Source organism: Rattus norvegicus, chromosome 4, assembly GCF_021556685.1.
Source record: "Rattus norvegicus strain SHRSP/BbbUtx chromosome 4, alternate assembly SHRSP_T2T, whole genome shotgun sequence".
In the NCBI taxonomy this organism is placed as follows: Eukaryota; Metazoa; Chordata; class Mammalia; order Rodentia; family Muridae; genus Rattus; species Rattus norvegicus.
This window is the reverse complement of record NC_141537.1, coordinates 157,234,863-157,259,637: the sequence shown is the minus strand read 5'-3', so window position 1 is coordinate 157,259,637 and position 24,775 is coordinate 157,234,863. Positions and strand designations below refer to the sequence as shown.

At 40.2% G+C, this 24,775-nt stretch overlaps 1 protein-coding gene across 3 annotated transcripts in view; it reads right to left on the bottom strand.

Moving 5' to 3' along the window:
- Mug2 (murinoglobulin 2) overlaps nt 1-24,775 on the bottom strand; it is a 72,842-nt gene that overhangs the window by 25,850 nt on the left and 22,217 nt on the right. For all 3 annotated transcript variants that reach the window (XM_087658424.1, XM_087658423.1, NM_001395728.1), the window contains 9 exon segments: nt 20,865-20,973; nt 16,577-16,697; nt 16,328-16,437; nt 15,497-15,658; nt 6,170-6,397; nt 5,769-5,832; nt 4,660-4,802; nt 2,657-2,806; nt 125-286 (listed from right to left, as the gene is read on the bottom strand). In XM_087658424.1, the coding sequence (XP_087514550.1) occupies nt 125-286; nt 2,657-2,806; nt 4,660-4,802; nt 5,769-5,832; nt 6,170-6,397; nt 15,497-15,658; nt 16,328-16,437; nt 16,577-16,697; nt 20,865-20,973 (1,249 nt within the window).

The window sequence follows — 24,775 nt, the reverse complement described above, 5'->3', positions numbered from 1 at the left end:
GATATAGATTTTGGAAAGCTTAGGAGTGAACCCTAAGCCTAAGCCTAAAATTCTTTACTAATATAGGGTTTCATTAAACCTAAATAATTCACATAGCAGCAGGTCAATGGACAGCCTGACTCACCCTCACGTATCTGTAGACATCCTTCTCTCGTCCATATGGTACTGAGTACGTGAGCTCTTCAGTGTCTCTTGGTTGGTACATCAAACAGTCATCTTCGTCTTCAAATGGATGGTGGGAACGTGGAATGAAGTTGCTGTCTTGCATACCTGGTAGATCATATATCTGTAAGAGACAGGAGATGAGAAGGCATGTTGGAGCACTTTCCGAGTTATCTTTGGCTGACATTGTGGTTCCAGAGTTGACTGGCTGGTTGGCTCTGGCAGGGTCCTCTTTCTTGGGTTTCTTCGAGGATTCTCAAAAGAAAAAATCACTGTGATCACCACAAATACCTGAATGTTCAAGAAAATAGCTGTCCTCATCAAAAGTGTGGATACCCAGAGCATGGAGAGGGCAGTGTGGGCTGAGCAAGGAAACCCCACCCCTTTTAAACAACCCTTGTGTTTTCAAACTAATTGCTTTTATTTGTCAGCTAAAAACAACTGGTCAGGAAATTTCTTGTTTAAAATATTTGGGGAAAGTAAAAATCAAACAGAGAAACATTTTAGCAGGATACTTTCCAAAGCATTTTCTACACGTGCATCACAAAATCTCATCATTAAACTAATTAAATACTGGTGTAATTTATATGTCAGTTTAGGACTGGTATGTTCCGAACATTATCGGGACTAAAGATTTCTGTTTTTAAATTTACATATCTACCTTACATTCTAAAACATGCTATTAGCCAGTGTCAATAATAATTTTTACACTATTAGCGATCATAAAATTATTCCTAATCTGTCCTGTTTTTAATTCAATATAAAGAAGAGGTTTTCTTCATTATTTTGGGTGAGACTCTTGTAAATAGTGCGTGGTTCATTTGTGCTTCTGAGAATTTTCAAAACGAGGTGAGAACCTTGCATTTTAAAATTTAAAATTTTAAACCACTATATATCCTTTTATTTCTTATTCTGGAGAACTCTTGAGATGTGCAAGATTCTATTTGTACAAACGGTTTCGTTTGGCTCCCACATGCAGTATGAGTCTGAAAAGCTCAGTCATGAACATATGAAGAGGACAAGCCACCTCTGGGGTAGGACAGATGCAGTAAGAGCACAGAAGGCTTTGCAGTTCAGAGAGCCTCATTTCCTTCTCTGTCTTCAGTTTATTGGCTAAAGTTTTCTAATCTGTTCTCTGGGACTTTACAATGAAGAGCTCCCTTACAGACACCGTCAGCATGAAATGCAGTATTTTTGTGTTCAAGAGCTCTCGTGGCCGAACAAGCAGTTTCATCAGAACTAGGGTTAAAGCAAATGCTGGCAAGGATGTGGAGAAAGAGGAACACTCCTCCATTGTTGGTGGGATTGCAGACTGGTACAACCATTCTGGAAATCAGTCTGGAGGTTCCTCAGAAAATTGGACATTGAACTACCTGAGGACCCAGCTATACCTCTCTTGGGCATATACCCAAAAGACGCCCCAATATAAAACAAAGACATGTGCTCCACTATGTTCAAAGCAGCCTTATTTATAATAGCCAGAAGCTGGAAAGAACCCAGATGCCCTTCAACAGAGGAATGGATACAGAAAATGTGGTACATCTACACAATGGAATATTACTCAACTATCAAAAACAATGACTTTATGAAATTCATAGGCAAATGCAGGGAACTGGAAAATATCATCCTGAGTGAGGTAACCCAATCACAGAGAAACACACATGGTATGCACTCATTGATAAGTGCCTATTAGCCCAAATGCTTGAATTACCCTAGATGCCTAGAACAAATGAAACTCAAGACAGATGATCAAAATGTGAATGCTTCACTCCTTTTTTAAAAGGGGAACAAGAACACCCTTGGCAGGGAATAGGGAGGCAAAGTTTAGAACAGAGGCAGAAATAACACCTATTCAGAGCCTGCCCCACATGTGACCCATACATATACAGCCACCAAACTAGATAAGATGGATGAAGCAGAGAAGTGCAGGCTGACAGGAACCGGATGTAGATCTCTCCTGAGAGACACACCCAGAATACAGCAAATACATAGTCAAATGGCAGCAGAAATCCACTGAACTGAGAACGGGACCCACATTGAAGGAATCAGGGAGAGGAATGGAAGAGCTTGAAGGGGCTTGAGACCCCATATGAACAACAATGCCAACCAACCAGAGTTTCCAGGGACTAAGCCACTACCCAAAGACTATACATGGACTGACCCTGGGCTCCAACCTCATAGGTAGCAATGAATAGCCTAGTAAGAGCAGGAGTTGAAGGGAAAGCCCTTGGTCCTACCAAGACTGAACCCCCAGTGAACGTGATTGTTGGGGGGAGGGTCATAATGGGGGAAGGATGGGGAGGGTAATTCCATATAGAAGGGGACAGGTAGGGGTTAGGGGGATATTGGCCGGGAAACTGGGAAGGGGAATAACAATCGAAATGTAAATAAGAAATACTCAAGTTAATAAAGATAAAAAAAAAGAACTAGGGTCACTTCCGTCCCAGAGCCCACTCTGTTGACCTTTTTTGAACAGAAGTTAAAGGGGACTCACCAAGGAAGGGGAGAGCTCAGCCTCAGGCCTCAGCAGCAGCACGCTTTGGTCCACAGCTCTCAGTCCACAGAGGGACTGAGGAGAAGCTGTAACCCGCATATGGGTTTGTGAGGCTGGAAGACTTTGGGATGGGCTGAAGCTCAGGTGCACCTGCGGGAAGGAAAATCAAGCTTTAGCAGGGGTTGGGTTCCTGCCTTGCAGCCCTGAAACCTGCCCAATGAAGTCACTCGGGAACTCTGCACACGCATCTGGTTGTCCAGATTATGAATACTGTCAGAAGCATAACTGAGTTTCCTTGCTTCCCCTTTCTGCCCTAGGATTAATTTAGGAAGACAGGAAATGAGTCAGTCAAACTCCAAAACAACAAATGATGATTTCGGATCCCTGAAATCTTGCGAATAGTTCATTTTTTGATGTGCTTGCACATGTAAGTGACTGAAGCAAAGCACACACGTGTGCAGGTGTATGTACCCATGCACCCAGCAGAGGCTACAGGAGGGTGTGGGTGCCCTGCTACCACACAGTACCTTATTCTCTTGAGAATGTCTGTGAAACCAAACTGGCAGCAGGCAACTCCCAGCAACTCTCCTGCCTCTAATCTCCACATCATTTGGGTTATAGGACCCTTTGGTCATGCCTGGCTTTTACATGAGTGCTAGAATCAGAATTCAGCGGCAGTAGTGCCATTACCTACCAAGCCATCTCTGCAGCCCTGAAGTTACACTTTCTCCACCTCCCCTTCTCCTCCCTCTCGCCTCCCCATCTTCCCCTCCCCATCTTCTCCTCCCCATTTCCCCCTCCTTCTCCCTCACCATCTCTGTCTTTCTCTGTCCCTGCCCCTGTCCCTGTCCTTCTCCCTCCCTTCCTCCATCCCTCCCTCTGGCTCTCCCCCTTCTCTTTCTGTGTATCTCTCTCTAGTGAGCTTTTTGAGACAATGTGTGTGTGTGTGTGTGTGTGTGTGTGTGTGTGTGTGTGTGTGTGTGTGTGTGCAGCCCTGGCTGTCCTGGAACTCTCTCTCTGTAGACCAGGCTAGCATCAAAGTCAGAAATCTGCCTGCCTCCTGAGTGCTAGAATAAAGGGCTCACAACAAAAACCCCCAACAAAATTACTCATTTTAAAGGACTTTTTTTTTAACAAAGAATCTTATACATGGGGTAGAAAAATCAATATTCTAGTTGGAAATATGTCTACCTCTCTCTCTCTCTCTCTCTCTCTCTCTCTCTCTCTCTCTCTCTGTCTACCGATCATCTATCATTCATCTTCATCTCTCAATGTTTCCTATTTCATTTCAGTGAGTGAAACAAATTGGTTTGCAGTGAAAGGGGCCGAGAAAGCAGATCAGAGGCAACGTTAACTACTCTAGACCAAGCAAAGCATAGATGCTCACCAGCAGACATAGTTTCAACGGCCTAATGTGAACAGGTACTGAAGATCTATGATACTACACACATTCAATAGCAAGGGTCTCAGGTTCTTACCACACGTATAGAAAAATCATAATGAAACACTGGAGGGAAATAAAGGCACCAACAATTGATAGGCCTGTGATCCTCTGACTGCATTATGTGACTGAGATCATGTGACATTAAGGGTCTATGAGATGACTCAGTGGGTAAAGGCACCTACTGGCAAATCTGTTGACCTGAGCATGACCTCTGTGACTCACGAATAAGGAGAACATGGACTTCTAAAACTTCTCTTTCTGCCACAAGTGTTCATTCACATGTGCTTGTGCATACACAGATAAATACAGCACAAAGTAAGCTTCACAATGTTAAAGTAGGTACTAAGGAGTCCTTCTCCTCTCCTGCTGTCCATCTCCTTGTTTCCTTTCTTGTAAACCTCTGACCATGTGTGTGGCTTGTGAATTCAAACCAGGCACTCTGGTACCATTCTTTGCCAATAGGCACACAACAATGACTGGGTTTAGCATATTGATCTGAAATCTGTGTCTTTAAGACTCCCCTGTTTTAAATAGAAACTTTAGGTAATAAATCCCTTACTTTGTTGCGAAGACATTTTTCAACTTGAAACTTTACAGAGTCTGCAATCACTTCTCCATCAGGCAAGATGGTGTAGATGAGCATTTTAGCCATGGGAACCATGCTGAACTCCACAGGGATCTCCAAGGCGAAGTTGCCCTGTACTGGAGCATGGAAGAGGAGGGGTTTGTGAAGACCCACTCTTAGCTAAGGAGCTAACACAGTTGATGGCTGCTGAGAGGAGGAAGAGTCAGATCTCTTCAGTGATGTGGCTCCTGGTAGACTGCCCATGTTTCAGGGACTGGCCCAATACCTCCTCATGTATGCGTGGCACTCACTGAATTCAATAAGTTAAAAAGAAGACATAAAATAGGACAGGGGCCTGGTGAGGTGGGCAGAGAGGAGTTGGAGAGAGCGGATTAGTGGGGAGAGGGTATGATTAAAATACATTGGATAAATGAATATAACTTTCAAAGAATAGATAAAATGTCTTTAAAGGTAAAAATAAAGGACTGGAGAGAGAGTTCAGAAGTTAAGATCACTTGATACTCTTTAAGTTGGATTCCCAGCACCCACACCAGGGTGCTCATATCTCTGTAATTCTAGCTCCTGGATATCCAGGGGGATCTGATTCCTAAGGCTTTCAGAGTACCTGTATTGGCATGCCCATAGTTACCCACAAACACTTCACACATAATTTAAATATAATAAAAATGAATCAAATACATGAAAATCATTGTGGCCAGAATGGGAAATACCAAGGCTACAGATTATTATTATTTTTTGGACAGACACTAAGATAACTCCTTTGCCATGTTGGGGATAATCTGCATGTGAGTGCACAGTTTCTGCACATGGGTTGTATCTCGGAGTACTTTGTGTTACTTATTCACAATAGATATTTCACCATGTCGAAGGATACTCAGTTTGGGACTCTGGGACTTTATCCCTGAAGGGCGTGGTATGAGTAATAACACACATTAGAGGGCAGAGCCATGAGTTCCTACTGTGGAGAATGTTTACGGAGACACATAAACATGATGGCACTGCTAGTTGCTCAGTCATGAGATTCCATGGTGCGTATGTGGACACTCAGTTGGAGAAATGTTTCGGTGTGAGGAAACACTTACATACTCCTGACTCCACTTGATGAGTGTGGTTTCCAGTCTGGAGGATGCTGCCCTGGGCCATGACCTACAATGGAAAGTAATTTCCAAACTTACATCTCTGTTTTGCAAGGCTTTCTTCTAACTGTGCTAGAGAAATAGAAGAATCTATTGTACTCCAGGCAGAAATACCCAGCCTAGATCTCAATGTGTCAGGAGAGACACGGTCAGGAGAGGAAAGATTTATTTTTCTTATCTTTTTTTCCTTTCCTTTCCTTTCCTTTCCTTTCCTTTCCTTTCCTTTCCTTTCCTTTCCTTTCCTCTCCTCTCCTCTCCTCTCCTCTCCTCTCCTCTCCTCTCCTCTCCTCTCCTTTCCTTTCTTTCCTTTTCTTTCTCTTCTTTTCCAATTTGGACCCAGAACTCACCAGGTAGTGGAAAACAATCTGTGGCAGCACTCCCAAGACCTGCCCCTTCAGAATAAAATGTGCCTGAACTGTGTGGATCTGGTTGCAGGGCAAGACGCCAGCTTCTGTGTCGAGGTAGATGTAGCTCTTGCTGAGGGAGTAAACAGCATAGGCCGTATGATGTGCCTCTGCGTGTCTTTCTGCTGTGCAAGAGGAATGGATGCATAAATTTTCCTCCTTGTGGTAGACCTGGAGAAACAAGAAAATACTATGCCGTAGACTGCCTAGGCAGAATATCTCTTCTGTGATGACTCAGCAGATTTTCCCATCTCTTTTAATGATTGAATATTTTGTATATCTTATTAAAAATGGAGGGAAATTTCATTAAATGAATTGATGTCTAACACCCCAAATTTTCAGAATTGAGGCAAATATTTATACTTGGGAAGAGAGAAAAGGGAAGTGAATTATTTTTATGAGACAAAGGAAGTATTTTTTGTGCATCTAATATATAATGAATTTTTTTACATATATAAATTTTAGTGCATAATGAATGTACAAATTAATGGGCTGATGAGAACCTTTTCATATATTAATGTAAAGTACTCTGAGTGTACTCATCCACCGTACTACCCAATCCTATGCTTCGTGCTGCCTTCCTTCTTCCTTAATAGACCCTTCTACTTCCACTGTGTTCTTTCCACACATGGCGGACATTTTCTCCTAGTCTTATACTTTTTTCTTTAGTTGACAATTTCTATATCCATTCATCTCTCTATACGCAAGATGGCTTTCTTATAATCATCTGATTAAAAGTTATGAGTAAATGTGCATGTATTTTCAATTTTCTCTATCCACTCATGTAACAGTGGGCTTTTCCACCTGTGCCCAAGTCCATGAAATAATGACTCCGAGACTGGATTATAATGGAATTTAATTGTCCTGTTTATTCTATTCTGTTGGTTACCTCTCCTCAGTTTGGGGTGAATCTCCCATGCCTGACTTTATCCCAGAAATCTTCTCTGTGCCAGAATTTCGACCTCCCTGCTTCCTGCCTAAGGTAATAGGCCAACAGCATTTTATTGACAGGTGATGCTTCTATACATTGCATAAGAGAGTCTCTGTAAACACTCATGCATCACTACGCATTAAAGTTGGCTCCATTGCCCAACTGTGTTGAGAACTGCTGAGATTGCCATGGGGATGTAGATCTCTATTATATGTTACCTTTGACTCATATGGACATGCATACCGCTGTGGCATGCCTGCACTATACACTGCTTTCATTTTGGGTTTTTGTAGAAGCTCTGAGTCTCATGGTCATACTAATTTGCCTTCTGAGCAGCTGTGCACATAGGTTCCCTTGTTCTCATAACCTTGTCAACATTTGCTTTCCTGATGATAGCCATTTTGATGGGTGAGATGAACTTTCAACATAGTGTTAGCCTGCATTTATTGAGAGCCAAGTGTGGTGAGCATCTTTGCATGTGTTTCCTGATCATTTTTTTATCTTTATTAATTTGGGAATTTCTTATTTACATTTCAATTGTTATTCCCTTTCCTGGTTTCCAGGCCAATATCTTCCTAACCCCTCCCCCTCCCCTTCTATATGGTTGTTCTCCTCCCCAGCCTCTCCCCATTACGGCCCTCCCCCCAACAATCATGTTCACTGGGGGTTCAGTCTTGGTAGGACCAAGGGCTTTCCCTTTAACTCCTGCTCTTACTAGGCTATTCATTGCTACCTATGAGGTTGGAGCCCAGGGTCAGTCCATGTATAGTCTTTGGGTAGTGGCTTAGTCCCTGGAAGCTCTGGTTGGTTGCCATTGTTGTTCATATGGGGTCTCAAGCACCTTCAAGCTCTTTCAGTCCTTTCTCTGATTCCTTCTCAGGGGTCCCGTTCTCAGTTCAGTGGTTTGCTGCTGGCATTTGCCTATGTATTTGCTGTATTCTGTCTGTGTCTCTCAGGAAAGATCTATATCTGGTTCCTGTGGGCCTGCACTTTTTTGTTTCATCCATCTTATCTAGTTTGGTGGCTGTATATGTATGGGCCACTTGTGGGGCAGGCTCTGAATAGGTGTTCCTTCTCCCTCTGTTCTAAACTTTGCCTCTCTCTTCCCTGCCAAGGGTGTTCTTGTTCCCCTTTTAAAGAAGGAGTGAAGCATTCGCATTTTGGTCATCCTTCTTGAGTTTCGTGTGTTCTGTCCACCTAGGGTAATTCAAGCATTTGGGCTAATAGCCACTTATTTATGAGTGCATACCATGTGTGTTTTGCTGTGATTAGGTTACCACACTCAGGATGATATTTTCCAGTTCCATCCATTTGCCTATGAATTTCATAAAGTCATTGTTTTTGATGGCTGAGTAATATTCCATTGTGTAGATATACCACATTTTCTGTATCCATTTTTCTGTTGAAGGGCATATGGGTTCTTTCCAGCTTCTGGCTATTATAAATAAGGCTGCTTTGAACATAGAAGAGCGCGTGTCTTTGTTATATGTTGGGGCATCTTTTGGGTATATGCCCAAGAGAGGTATAGCTGGGTCCTCAGGTATTTAAATGTCTAATTTTCTGAGGAACCTCCAGACTGATTTCTAGAATGATTGTACCAGTCTGCAATCCCACCAACAATGGAGGAGTGTTCCTCTTTCTCCACATCCTCTCCAGCATTTGCTGTCACCTGAGTTTTTGATCTTAGCCATTCTCACTGGTGTGAGGTGAAAATCTCAGGGTTGTTTTGATTTGCATTTCCCTTATGACTAAAGATGTTGAACATTACTTTAGGTATTTTACAGCCATTCAGCATTCCTCAGCTGTGAATTCTTTGTTTAGCCCTGAACCCCATTTTTAATAGGGTTATTTATCTCCCTGCGGTCTAACTTCTTGAATTCTTTGTATATTTTGGATAACAGCCCTCTATCAGTTGTACGATTGGTAAAGATCTTTTCCCAATCTGTTGGTTGTTGCTTTGTCCTAACAACAGTGTCCTTTGCCTTACAGATGTTTTGCAGTTTTATGAGATGCAATTTGTCGATTCTTGATCTTAGAGCATAAGCCATTGGTGTTTTGTTCAGGAAATTTTCTCCAGTGCTCATGTGTTTGAGATGCTTCCCCACTTTTTCTTCTATTTGAGTGTATCTGGTTTGATATGGAGGTCCTTGATCCACTTGGACTTAAGCTTTGTACAGGGTGATAAGAATGGATCGATCTGCATTCTTCTACATGCTGACCTCCAGTTGAACCAGCACCATTTGCTGAAAATGCTATCTTTTTTCCATTTGATGGTTTTGGCTCCTTTGTCAAAAATCAAGTGACCATAGGTGTGTGAGTTCATTTCTGGGTCTTCAATCCTACTCCACTGGTCTGTCTGTCTCTGTACCAATACCATGCAGTTTTTATCACTATTGCTCTGTAATACTGCTTGAGTTCAGGGATAGTGATTCCCCCAGAAGTCCTTTTATTGTTGAGGATAGTTTCAGCTATCCTGGGTTTTTTGTTTTTGCAGATGAATTTGCAAATTTTTCTGTCTAACTCTCTGAATAATTGGATTGGTATTTTGATGGGGATTGCATTGAATCTGTAGATCATTTTTGGTAAAATGGCCATTTTTACTGTATTAATCCTGCCAATCCATGAGCATAGGAGATCTTTCCATCTTCTGAGATCTTCTTCAATTTCTTTCTTCAGAGGCTTGAAGTTCATATCATACAGATCTTTCACCTGCTTGGTTAAAGTCACACTAAGAAATTTTATATTATTTGGGACTATTATGAAGGGTGTCGTTTCCCTAATTTCTTTCTCGGCTTGGTTCTCTTTTGTGTAGAGGAAGGCTACTGATTTATTTAAGTTAATTTTATACCCAGCCACTTTGCTGAAGGTGTTTATCAGGTTTAGTAGTTCTCTGGTTGGACTTTTGGGATCACTTAAATATACTATCATATCATCTGCAAATAGTGATATTTTGACTTCTTCCTTTCCAATCTATATCCCTTTGATCTCCTTTTGTTTTCTGATTACTCTGGCTAGAACTTCAAAAACTATATTGAATAAGTAGGGAGAGAGTGGACAGCCTTGTCTAGTCCCTGATTTTAGTGGGATTGCTTCAAGTTTCTCTCCTTTTAGTTTAATATTAGCTACTGGTTTGCTGTATATGTCTTTCCCTATGTTTAGGTATGGGCCTTGAATTCCTATTCTTTCCAGGACTTTTATCATGAAGGGGTGTCCCTGACCATTTGTAATTAATGTCTTGAAAATAGATGATTTGTTGGATCTACTGAGATGACCATGTGATTCTTAACTCTTGATTCTGTTCATATGCTGTTTCACAGTTATCAGCTTACAAATGTGAAACCACCCATGCATTCTTAGTATGAAATCAGGTTGATCATGGTACATAATTTGTTTAATGTGTGGTTGAATTTGGCATGAAAGAATTTCAATGAAGACTTTCCTTTAATGTCCATGTGGTAAGTTAGTCTGAAGGTTTCTTGTCAGTATTTCCTCATGTAGTTGTGGTCTCTTGGTAATTCTAGATTCATAGAATGGCTTAGAAAACATTTCTTATTTTGAGTCTTTATGCCAAATTTTGTTTATGTTTTGTTCAATTAGCAAACATCTTTACTGTTCCTTTTGTCCCCATCATTACTTTCAGCCATATCTATTATTTCCTTCCTTTCACTAATTTTGTATTTGTCCTATTCTTGGTAATGGTTTGAGATACAGCATAAGGTTATTTATTTGATAGGGTTCTGATTATTTAGTGTAGGGGTTTACTATACACACACCTCTTAGAAGTTCATTCCCTGTAGACTGTACAAATTCTGGTGTGCTTTATTGCCTCTAGATATTAAAAAAATGTGTCTGATACTGTCAGTGTTTCAATGATCACTGTCAAGAATATTATTTGGTATAAATACATGTGTTTATATATCTCTAGTTTGTCTCATTGTTTATTTGTAATTATAGTGTTTTATATCATGATAACATGATTCAAATTATTTGAACTGGTTAACATTTACTCTCTGATCTAAAATGAGATCTATCTTAAAGAAACCCCCATCAGTTGCTAATGGGAATGTGTATCTCATTACTGTTGGATATCGCATTCTGTAGGTGGATGTTAAGGCCGTGTGATGCAAGGTGCAGTTTAATCTGAGATTTCTTGGTACGGATGATATATCTATCAATGCACACTATATATGAACTTACTTACACAATAATTTGCACTTATACATATTTGTCCTATTACTATACCTGTATATGTTTTTTATGAAAATCATTGAACCAACTTTTGGGAGATATACATTTACATGTGGATCTTCCTGATGAATTATTTATGTTTAAAATGCTTGAAATCTTCTTGTCAGATAAGGGCATAGTAATTATTTTTTGTTTTAGAGTTTTATTTAGCTGAAATGTAATTTTTATTTCACGCGATACAGTCTCTGTGCTATCTTTTTTATGAAATGAGTTTCTTTTAGACAGCACTCCATACTAAAAGAGTATTAGATTAACTTACAGTGTGGTCTGGGTAGTTCAACAATAGTTGTCTTAGGCTGTTAGAGAGGCTGGGAGACATGTAAACATCCCCAGACTACAAGGCTGTGTGTCTTAGCAGTCCCAATCTGGTTTCAAAGGCCTGGAGTATTCCTGGATAGCCACTGGTCTCTAGAGCACATTGGATATCCAAAGCCAGCAAGCAAGCAAACAACCACAACAAACCTGGTTCTGATGTCTGCAAATGGTTGCAATATCAATAGCAGTAGCACTGATAGTGAGAGGTGGAGGTAAGCATGGCCATGCTGGAAGTGAGATCCATATTTATGGGTTATTTATTTAAATTAACCCATGAATTTATTCGCAGCATGACTAGAGGTTAACCTAATATCTCCACTTGCTGCAGAGGTGGTTCTGCATCTTGCCAAGTTGAAGTAAATATTACGATCATACTGGTTTTGGATGGTCTCTGTTATTTTCTTCCTCCTTTGTTCATCTTAGAAGTTTCTTAGCTTAATGAATTGATAATGTTTGTGTTTTTCTATTTTATCTTTTTATGAAAGATTATTCTTTCTAACTTCTGATGATTGCATATTTTCTCGCTTTTCTGTGAGTAGTATTTCTTGAAGTATCTTCTACAATGCAGGTATGGTATTCATGATGGCTTTAATTTACTCAACTTATTTTAAAATATTATTTATTTTAGTTTAGTTTAAATGAATGCTTCTTCTGCATGCATGTATGTGCACCATTTATATACCAGATGCCTGAAGAGGTCAGCAGAGGATATTGTATCACTTGAGATTGGAGTGATGGATGGTTGTAAGCTACCAAGTGTGTTCTGGGAACAGAACCTAAGTCCTCTCGTGGTTATCAAGAACTCAACACTTCTGCAGTATTTCTTCAGGTCTGTATTGGGTCTCATCTCATCTTATCAATTTTCTTTCAATTATTCATTCAACTTCATCTGAATAGTAAAGTTGGATGCCAGCTTTTTGTTTTGTTTTATCCATTTATTTACTTATTTTCAACTTTAAGGCCCAGGGTCCAGGCCTTCAGAGTTTCTGTGGCTAGGACTGTTACTACTTTAATAGTTTGTCTTTGTAAGTTAGCTGGTTCTTCCCTCTTGCAGCACTTAGTAATCTGCTCATTGTTGTGTCTGTATTCTTGGCATTTTAATTCAGGAGTTCTTTTCTAGTTGTCTGTCATTCTAAATGTGTCCTGTACTCTCATGTCTGTATCTTTTCTCAGCCTTGGGGAATGTTCTGTTCGTCCACTGAGTGGGTTTCCATGACACTTGCTTGCATGTTCCACTCTGTGCAATGCCAACACCTTCATGCCTTGTCTCCTAACTGAGTTCTAGAGGCCTTGAGAGTTAGGGCCATAATTTTTTACTTTTTTGTTTCTACTCATTATGTGTAATAATAATTTTTCATTACCTATAAATCCTGGTATTTTTCTTCCATTATATCTAGTCTATCAGTGAAACCATCTACTTAGTTTTTTTCTTATTTAGGTTATTTTTTATATTTACATTTTAAAAAAATATTCAGAATTTTGGTTTGTTGATTTCTTGGTCAAAATCTATAATCTATTCTTTATTCCACTGAGCAGTGTGTGTGTCTATGTGTGTGTATGTGTGTGTGTGTGCATGTATGTGTGTGTGTGTGTGTGTTAGGTGTTGTACATGTGTCCAATTTTGTCATAAATAATTTTGAAAATTCTAACTGTAATATTATTTATATAACATTTCATGTGCTTCAATATCTTTGAGCTCAGTTATTGAAAAATTAAGTGCTTTGCATTAACTTTTTTCCTTCTATTTCAATGTTTCCATGTATACATCTCTCCTGATGGCTATAGAAAATCTGCTATAATAAGGGCATTTTCATCATGAGTAACCCTTTTTCAAAAGCTTGACTTTCAATAAACCCCAGGAACATGGAGGACATTTTAATAAATCCATCAACAACAAAGCAAATCACATGTGTGGATGTAATTAAAAAACAATTAAAAATAGCCACTCTACCCCAAAGTCCAATGCATAGAGAGTGGAAAACACAATATCCATTAAACATTAAGTCAAGAAAAAAATAAACTTTATAACTCAAGCAGCAGTAAAGGAAGACTGGAAGAAAAAGAAAAAAATAATTAAAATCAGAGAGAAAGGAAACAAGGCCAAAGAAGGAGAAAGAAAATCAGTGAAGAACACAAGAGGAGTCTGCACTCCGTTATGAGGACATGGAAGGAAGACTCTTGGGAGCTGAAGTATATGAGTGGGGAGCAACTTGGGGGGATGGAGGGATAATCGGGAGAGGAGGATTAAGCGACAAAATGTATGAAATTCCATTCCTGATACTTTCAATCCTCAGTAAAGACCAAAACAAAACAAAAACATATCAAATTTAAAGAGGGAGAAGGATGAAAACCTGAAATAAGATCACAAAGGAAAAAGGAAAACCAATTTTCTTGACTTAGGAAGACACAGGGTTTTCCCTCAGGCTTCATTTCTAGGGTCACCAGGAGTCCCAGGAGAAGAGTAGACAGTTGTGGGCCTTGTGCTATCTGAGATCCAGACAAGCCGATCAAGGCAGATGGGCAATCAGAGGGATGAGCGCACCTGCCTAAGCCATTAACTGAGCTAGCATAATGTATGCCGCTCTGCAGGGCTCACTTCTGGTCACTGAGTATAGGTATGTGTTTCTGTAGGGAGTTGTTAGATAATGACAATGTGAGCTACATGTGATCAAATCCGATCAGCTAAACCTATTCTGATGGAGTTTCTCCTTACAACCGAGGAACCGTATCAGTCCATGTGTGCGTGTGTGACTGCATGGACGGGTGTTGTGGTGGAGGACTGGAGATAATTAAGTTTGACATCTTATCCTGTATGTGACTCCGAGCCTCTGAGCTTGCAGAAAACCTCCAACCCAAAGCCATCTGAGTAATGAGACACTGGCTGGCCACCTTAGTGAGTGCCACACTGCTCTTTCCCTCCTCCTTCGAAGTCCACACTCCACCCTATCTCTAGGTCCATCTGTTGTTTGCAAAGGGACATGCTTTTAAGCTTCTTTCTATAAGATAGATTATGAGTTCCACCATTTAAATTTGCAGCCAGAGATGTGTGTAAGTCACCCCTGGCATTGCTGTCCCCACAGGGATTCTCAGAGAGGGGCCTGCTGAGACAGCTGGGGAAAAGGCTATTGGGATTAGAGATGTAAGGCTGCAGGGTCTTCAGAGACTTCTCCTGGAAAGTCAGATAGTGATCTTCTCTTCAAATGGCTCCCCTTTGTTACATAACTGACTAAGCTATGATATACAGGGGGAACTCTGTCAAATTCCAGCTGACTGCAGATTGCAGATCTCTAGAGTTTTTGTATTTCCAAATTGCATTTCTAGAAAGTGTTGAATCTCTCTCTATCCTCTCCCCACCCCCCACCCCAAATGTGCATCTCAAGTAGGAACTAGTATAATGTCAGTCACATTCAGTTATACATAAGTATCTCTTGTTTGAGAAAATGGGCACAACATATTTGGGTAATGAATTTGAGGATACACAACAAATAACCTTGACTAAGTAGATGAAAATGAACTTTAATCATTTTTTTTTGCTTCAAGGTCCTAACTTGAGATATTTCAAACATAAATAAAGTAAAAGAGACTATGGAAAATAATTGTATTTAAAATGTGTTCACAATATATGCTGATACTTCTATGAGTGCTCAGAAACTTTTTGTGTTTTGCCTAAAAATAAGAGTTTGGCATGAAACTTTTTTTTCATTAAGCTACACATTGAGCTCAAGCTGTTGCAAAGTCTCACCTTGTATCTTATGTCCTCCTCATTTCTGACTTACTTTGATATTGAGGGAATAGCCTGAGATGCTGCTGGTATCTATGGAGAACTTTGCCAAGCCATGCTGATCAGTGGTAGTAGCATTGGTGTAGCCAGCTTCTTGTGCTTTGATGAAGACTTGCTCATTTGGGATAGGATCTCCCTTGATATCCACTAGGCGGACCTAAATTGAACAAGGAAGAAAAGTATAGTCTAGGGATGGGTATATGACACAGAAGAGAAACCCCTGTTTCAGTATTATACAAAGATTCCAAAGATGCAGTCACTAATTCAGTCTGCAAAAATTAGTTTCTGAAAATCTATACCTGTAGAACTAGCTATGCTGTGAAAGTACAGAGACTGAAGGTATCATACTCTTAATTTCATAACAGACGCTTTATAGATGCTTCCTATTTTCCTATTATTCACAAGGACCATCAATGAACCCATCCTGTAAAACACTGCAAGTACATGCTCTGACACCATCACAAGAACAGCTTGTGAAAGAGCAGAGGCTGCCAGTGAGCATGGGTGTGTTATGAATATGTAGCTCATGTTACTTCACCATTGAAACACGGTGATACTCTGGGGTTTAAGGTTTTCAGGCGCAGCAGTTATAAACGAAAACTCTGCTGCATAGGTTTGAGATTTGAAGCCTCTTGATAAACTTTCCTAGCCTTCACTTTAGTTCTGGGAATTGAACTCGTGTGCTTGACCATGTGAAATACAAACTCCACCACTAAGCTGCACTTCTAGTCTTGCAACCCATGATGTCAGAAACGCTGAACATTGGCAGAACAGCCTTGAAGCACCTTTCACAGTTCTGCCACCTATGAACCAAAAACCACCTTACTTTCACAAAGAATGGGATCCCATGTCTGAAGTGTGAGTCTGCTTTCAGAAATAGGAATTTGTTCCTGGTTCTTTCGACTTCAATTCTTCCATATCCACCGAACTCTGACCCTGAGGAAGAAATTAGTGACGACATTGAAGGCCCAAGCTGGTTAGAGAGTTGCTTGCTTTCTGCGTCTCTGAGCTACCATCTCTATGTGAAAAGGTATCAGTTTTCACAGTGCCATCTTCTATATTCTTACTCACATACCTGTTCCTTCTTCTGTAACAGTTGCGTTCACATGGAAAGCCTGGCGCACTTTGAGGTAATTTTCCTTTAATTGGAACTCAGTGATGTTCACTTCTTGTGTGCTGCAGCCATTGTTGTCTAGCTGATATTTAAGATAAAAGCAAGGTGACATGGCACACTGGTCATGTTGATGGTCTACTGAAACCCACACACGAGGGCTTATTTCAGAAAGAGAGTGCTTAGTGCATGGTCTTCTGGTTCTAAGCCTGGGACTCAGCTTAAACACTGTGCTGCTGTGTGAGCATGACCAGTCACAATGCTGCCTTGCTTTGGTCATCTATTAAAACAGTGATTATATTCTAAGTATTCACTTAGTATTCAATATATCTAATAAGGAATATTAAGTATAATACAATATCACAATTATAATATACAGAGCATTTAACTTGCATGCCATTAGAACTTAATAATTACTTTCTATTATTAAAATATCAAATACAGGCATGGATGTAGCTCAATGGTACTTTTTACTAGCAGACATGAACCTGTTGGCTTGATACCTAGTGGCAGCAAGTAAAGTGAAATCCATTTTCAGAGTGAAATGGTACTTAGAAGCTGCCATTCTGTGGTTCTATGAATGAGAACATCCTTCATAGGAAAAAAACTGACATTATTCTGAAATGTGAAAGATAAGAGTCACCAGGATCATTATTTTGTTTTTAATTAAAGTTTAGCTTCACAGCTTATTTTTGTGCCATTTTCATTGTTACAATTATTGTCAGCATAGTAGTCTACTTTACTTCATTTAAATTGCATTGCTCTAACAACTTTGGTTTTCTGCTGTTGTGGCAGTTTGTCTGGATCCCTTTCTCCTTTCTGGGCTGCCTTGTCTGTCCAGCCTCAATAGAAGATATGCCTAGTCTTAGTGCAACTTGGTATGCCAAGGCTGGTTGATATCCATGGGAAACCATCCCTTTTCTGAAGAGAAAGGGAGGAGGGGTGAGAGGAGGTGAGAAGGAGGGTCTGGGAGGTGAGGAAGGAGTGGAAGCTGTGAATAGGATATAGAGTAAGGAAATAATTTAATAAAAAATGAAATACAGTAAACACAAACAAGCAGGGAAACATGACATGTACAAAGGGGCACAGCTCTTCACTAACTGAATCCTAGGATATGCAAATTGTCATAATGCTGGACAAATAATAGTGTATGTAGTCTTGGAAATGACTAGTGATCTCACAGAGGATTTAAGCAAGCAGAGACAGATCTGAATGCTCAATTCAGAACAAGACTGAGAAGATCAGCAACATATGTGATGTTTAATAAAAGATAAATATCATCCAATAGTCAATGCCATGAACACGTAATTATCACCAGTAACTCTAAGTATAAATGATTTTAACTCTTTAATTAAGAGACACAGGCTAGATCTTTGCTGCAGAAATGTGAGTGGGAGCAACTGGAACACAAGATCAGAGAGAGAGAGAGAGAGAGAGAGAGAGAGAGAGAGAGAGAGAGAGAGAGAGTCAGTCCAAGATTTCCAAGAAAAAGTCAGACAAGCCATCCATGGGGGAAATTGCCAGCTTCAATAAAGCCAAGCTGGAGAAAACCAAAGAGCATGAGAAGAACACCAGCCAACCAAAGAGACCATTCAGCAGGAAAAGAGGATTAAAATTTCCAAGAACCCTAGGAGGATTTCTCCTCCTCACCTCATCATTTCTGAGACCCCATTCTGATGGGGAAGATGGACAGACACAAGCCACAAGCTACACTGTGAAAATAAGATGCACCTTGTGGCAAAAAAATGCTGTCTAGTTAGACTCCAAAGAACACACACACATCAAAAATGAAAGAATTGGAAGGGATAGTTCAAGAAAATCCAAGTTGAGAAGAAACAGAAATATCAATACTCATATATGATAGAATCGACTAGTCCAAATTTAGTTACAAGGAATAAAATAGTCACTACCTATTAGTGAAAGAAATACCTCCTTAAAATCAACAGCACAAGGAGTTAAAGAAATTGGATGAATTCATGAAAATCAAACAAAACACTACCTAATAATGAATGATTCAAAGAACTCAAGAATAAAATTGAAAATCCTGGAACTAAATGAAAATGAAAACATGACACAAAAGTCTCTTGAAGGTATTCCAAGCAAGGGAGACATAACTAGTTCTGAGTGCTGCTTAAAATAAGGAAAAGATTTAACACAAATAAGTGACTTGATAATATACATCAAGGATTCATAAAAACAGAAAGGTCAATCCAAACACTATATTGGCAGATAATAAGAAATAATAAAAACTAGAGCAGAAACTAGTAGAGGAGAAAGAAAGAATACAAAGAATAAGACAGTTATTTAAGAAGATGAGATCAAGACTAATATTTGGAACAATTAACCAAACAAAAGAAAGAAAATGACCCAAATTAATAGAATCAGAAATGTGCAGGGTAATATACAGACATTAAAGAGATTTGGACTGTTGTAAGGGAATACATCAAAAACCTATACTGAATTAATTTAGAAAACTTAAAAGTGAAAAGATTTCTACATTCATCCAAAATACAAATGTTAAACTAAGAAGAAATGGATAACTTCAACAGTCACATGGACTCTGTAGAGAGCAGCCTACTACTGCCATTTTCCTTAACCAATATAGTCGTTTACTGTATCTAAAGTCTTGTCATTACAGATGCATGAGGGTCTCATCTCATCAAAGAACCTTATTTTTCAAGAGATAGAGACCTTTTTAGAGATACACAACCCATCAAAGTGCAGAGTTGCCTAGAATTACCCAACCCCAACAGTGCATCTCCAACATAACCCTACATTGAAGGATCAGAGAAAATCATGGAACAAGAGTCAGAAGATTGTAAAAGACCAGAATGCCTGTTGCAAAAATAGGGTCTTTCAGACACAACAGGGAAAGACACCCATAAAAATCTCAACAACGTGGTTGCCAGAAGAAGATATAAATAATGGTAAAACAAGTTAACCTGTCAATGTAGTGGAAAGCGGAAATTTCACAAAGCTCCACTCCTAGATCAAGAGCTACAGGTAACCATAGCTGCTGAGAATGACTAAGATAAAGGTAAAAGTCTGTGGGAGTCAGGAGTCACTTGGCTCTACAGATAGCATGTGGGTCACACAGGCTGCTGGAATATACAATTGGCATCTCCCATAACAATGGGTTTTATTGACAAAGAAACTGCTCAGGATAAGAGTCTAGAAGAAAGAGTTTTAAGAGTTCAGGTGTGGCCTTGTGTCCTCTGTTGAGGAGAAAAGCTTGTGTTTAACATCCCTGTTTTTTCTAATGCTTAAGGTGAGCACAAGAGCCTCATGCCCTACCCATCTCATACACTGTGGGTGAGGCTACATCCTAGTACAGCCACACCCAAGTCAGTCTAGAAGATCCTCAGAAAATGAGAGGTCCAGGTACCATATGATCAGCTATAAGGAACCTACAAAAAGAATCTATATCTGCATACTAAAATGTGTTCCCATGCATGACTTGTCATTTAAATGAGTCACAGACAAGTGAGTCCACCAGATAAACTGATAATCAAACCAAATAGGAATATGTTAGGGGTATGGAGATGACCACCTTTTACAAAATATACCAGACTCTGACACACAACAGTGCATGCTTTCTCTCCTATGGGAGGTAAAACAAAACAGAACCAAAAGACAGCAAAACAGTTGTTCCATTTGGGAGGAGGAAGGTTCTGGCGGGAGTAAGAATGGAGAGAATTGGGTAAGTGTTGAGATAGGTAATCAAGTACATGATGTGCATGAATGAATATATTGTAAAGAAGGCTATTGTTTTGAACAACTATTTATATTTTATATGTGCTAATTAAAATGCACCTTCCAAGAATAGTCTCCAAGGCACAAAAGTAGTGGGTTACCTAGGAAGAGAAGAGGACACATAAGAATGGGGACCCGAGAGAACAGAAGTAGCAATGGGACGGGAATACTGTTAAAAGACATGACACTCGTGTATGGAAATGACGTAAACCTACTATTTCATACAATGAATATATGCTTAACATAAATTTGGTGGCCAAGTAAACTTGTTGAAATGTGCCTTTAACAGTAGTGGGTCTGAGGATTATCACTTCAGTCAGCATGGTCTTCTGGGCATTGCACACATGCCTGGACTACTGTTCCATCCCTGAGCTACAATCCAAATTCCAGAACATCCTCTGTCAACATCTGGCTAAGTGTTTCCTCTGATCTTTGCTGTGTGCCTTTCTGTTGGTTAACCTTAGATATTTAAAAAAGGTCTTTGAACAGATTCACTCACCTTGGAGTTCTCTTCTTTGCATGCAGACTTTGTCTCAGAGCTAAAGGACGGATTTCCATGGCAAAGTCTTACCTTTACACGTCCCAGGACAGGCTTCCCATAGGTATATCTGTCACAAGATAAAGTCACAGAGACCCAGGGTCTTTCTAAAGTGGAGACCCATTGTCTTCTCACTGAGACTGTATGGTTTCATAATGGGCACAAACAAGGACCACCATTGCCTCCTGACACATTCTAAGTGTATATGCTAAGAATTAGCAGTGTAGCTTCCTGGTTGCTGCCGATGCAGAGAGCCTGTGGGCAGCACCCCTCGAGCAAACTTGAGCCTTGGGACCACAGGTAAGACCAACTTGTCTGTTGCAAGAAAGCTGCCTGGTGAAATCGGGACACACAGAGGCAGAATTCCTCTAGGACCGGGCATGTGCTGTGTTTACCGGAAGTCCCACACCTGCAGATCCTGGCCCGCAGCAGCTCTCTGCTCCCAGACCCCGTGGGAAAGAGACCTCACCGCCTGGTCAGGTGGGCACTCCTGAGGCTGCAGAGCGGAAGAGACCACCAACACTGCCCACCCCTGCCCACATCCCTGGCCCAAGAGGAAACTGTATAAGGCCTCTGGGCTCCCGTGGGGGAGGGCCCAGGAGTGGCAGGACCCCTGCCTGAGACACCGCAGGAACCTGAAGGAAACAGACCGGATAAACAGTTCTCTGCACCCAAATCCCGTGGGAGGGAGAGCTAAACCTTCAGAGAGGCAGACAAGCCTGGGAAACCAGAAGAGACTGCTCTCTGCACACACATCTCGGACGCCAGAGGTAAACACCAAAGGCCATCTGGAACCCAGGTGCACTGAAGCTCCCAGATGGGGCGGCACAGGTCTTCCTGGTTGCTGCCGCCGCAAAGAGCCCATGGGCAGCACCCTGCGAGCGAACTTGAGCCTCGGGACCACAGGTAAGACCAACTTGTATGCTGCAAGTGACCTGCCTGGTGAACTCAAGACACAGGCCCACAGGAACAGCTGAAGACCTGTACAGAGGAAAAACTACACGCACGAAAGCAGAACACTCTGTCCCCATAACTGGCTGAAAGAAAACAGTAAAACAGGTCTACCACACTCCTGACACACAGGCTTATAGGGACAGTCTAGCCACTGTCAGAAATAGCAGAACAAAGTAACACTAGAGATAATCCAATGGCGAGAGGCAAGCGCAGGAACCCAAGCAACAGAAACCAAGACTACATGGCATCATCGGAGCCCAATTCTCCCACCAAAACAAACATGGAATGTCCAAACACACCAGAAAAGCAAGATCTAGTTTCAAAATCATATTTGATCATGATGCTGGAGGACTTCAAGAAAGACGTGAAGAACTCCCTTAGAGAAACACAGGAAAACATTAATAAACAAGTAGAAGCCTACAGAGAGGAATCGCAAAAATGCCTGAAAGAATTCCAGGAAAACATAAATAAACAAGTAGAAGCCCATAGAGAGGAGACACAAAAATCCCTGAAAGGATGTCAGGAAATCATAAATAAACAAGTAGAAGCCCATAGAGAGGAGTCACAAAAATCCCTGAAAGAATTCGAGGAAAACACAATCAAACAGTTGAAGGAATTAAAAATGGAAATAGAAGCAATCAAGAAAGACACATGGAAACAACCCTGGATATAGAAAACCAAAAGAAGAGACAAGGAGCTGTAGATACAAGCTTCACCAACAGAATACAAGAGATGGAAGAGAGAATCTCAGGAGCAGAAGATTCCATAGAAATCATTGACTCAACTGTCAAAGATAATGTAAAGCGGAAAAAGCTACGGGTCCAAAACATAAAGGAAATCCAGGACTCAATGAGAAGATCAAACCTAAGGATAATAGGTATAGAAGAGAGTGAAGACTCCCAGCTCAAAGGACCAGGATTTATCTTCAACAAAATCATAGAAAAAAACTTCCCTAACCTAAAAAAAAAAGAGATACCCATAGGCATACAAGAAGCCTACAGAACTCCAAATAGATTGGACCAGAAAAGAAACACCTCCCGTCACATAATAGTCAAAACACCAAATGCACAAAATAAAGAAAGAATATTAAAAGCAGTAAGGGAAAAATGTCAAGTAACATATAAAGGCAGACCTATCAGAATCACACCAGACTTCTCGCCAGAAACTATGAAGGCCAGAAGATCCTGGACTGATGTCATACAGACCCTAAGGGAACACAAATGCCAGCCCAGGTTACTGTATCCTGCAAAACTCTTAATTAACATAGATGGAGAAACCAAGATATTCCATGACAAAACCAAATTTACACAATATCTTTCTACAAATCCAGCACTACAAAGGATAATAAATGGTAAAGCCCAACATAAGGAGGCAAGCTATACCCTAGAAGAAGCAAGAAACTAATCGTCTTGGCAACAAAACAAAGAGAATGAAAGCACACAAACATAACCTCACATCCAAATATGAATATAACGGGAAGCAATAATCACTATTCCTTAATATCTCTCAATATCAATGGCCTCAACTCCCCAATAAAAAGACATAGATTAACAAACTGGATACGCAACGAGGACCCTGCATTCTGCTGCCTACAGGAAACACACCTCAGAGACAAAGACAGACATTACCTCAGAGTGAAAGGCTGGAAAACAATTTTCCAAGCAAATGGTCAGAAGAAGCAAGCTGGAGTAGCCATTCTAATATCAAAATAAAATCAATTTTCAACTAAAAGTCATCAAAAAAGATAAGGAAGGACACTTCATATTCATCCAAGGAAAAATCCACCAAGATGAACTCTCAATCCTAAATATCTATGCCCCAAATACAAGGGCACCTACATAAGTAAAAGAAACCTTACTAAAGCTCAAAACACACATTGGACCTCACACAATAATAGTGGGAGATTTCAACACCCCACTCTCATCAATGGACAGATCATGGAAACAGAAATTAAACAGTGATGTCGACAGACTAAGAGAAGTCATGAGCCAAATGGACTTAACAGATATTTATAGAACATTCTATCCTAAAGCAAAAGGATATACCTTCTTCTCAGCTCCTCATGGTCCTTTCTCCAAGATTGACCATATAATTGGTCAAAAAACGGGCCTCAACAGGTACAGAAAGATAGAAATAATCCCATGCGTGCTATCGGACCACCACGGCCTAAAACTGGTCTTCAATAACAATCAAGGAAGAATGCCCACATATACTTGGAAATTGAACAATGCTCTACTCAATGATAACCTGGTCAAGGAAGAAATATAGAAAGAAATTAAAAACTTTTTAGAATTTAATGAAAATGAAGGTACAACATACCCAAACTTATGGGACACAATGTAAGCTGTGCTAAGAGTAAAACTCATAGCGCTGAGTGCCTGCAGAAAGAAACAGGAAAGAGCATATGTCAGCAGCTTGACAGCACACCTAAAAGCTCTAGAACAAAAAGAAGCAAATACACCCAGGAGGAGTAGAAGGCAGGAAATAATCAAACTCAGAGCGGAAATCAACCAAGTAGAAACAAAAAGGACCATAGAAAGAATCAACAGAACCAAAAGTTGGTTCTTTGAGAAAATCAACAAGATAGATAAACCCTTAGCCAGACTAACGAGAGGACACAGAGAGTGCGTCCAAATTAACAAAATCAGAAATGAAAAGGGAGACATAACAACAGATTCAGAGGAAATTCAAAAAATCATCAGATCTTACTATAAAAACCTATATTCAACAAAACTTGAAAATCTTCAGGAAATGGACAATTTCCTAGACAGATACCAGGTACCGAAGTTAAATCAGGAACAGATAAACCAGTTAAACAACCCCATAACTCCTAAGGAAATAGAAGCAGTCATTAAAGGTCTCCCAATCAAAAAGAGCCCAGGTCCAGACAGGTTTAGTGCAGAATTCTATCAAACCTT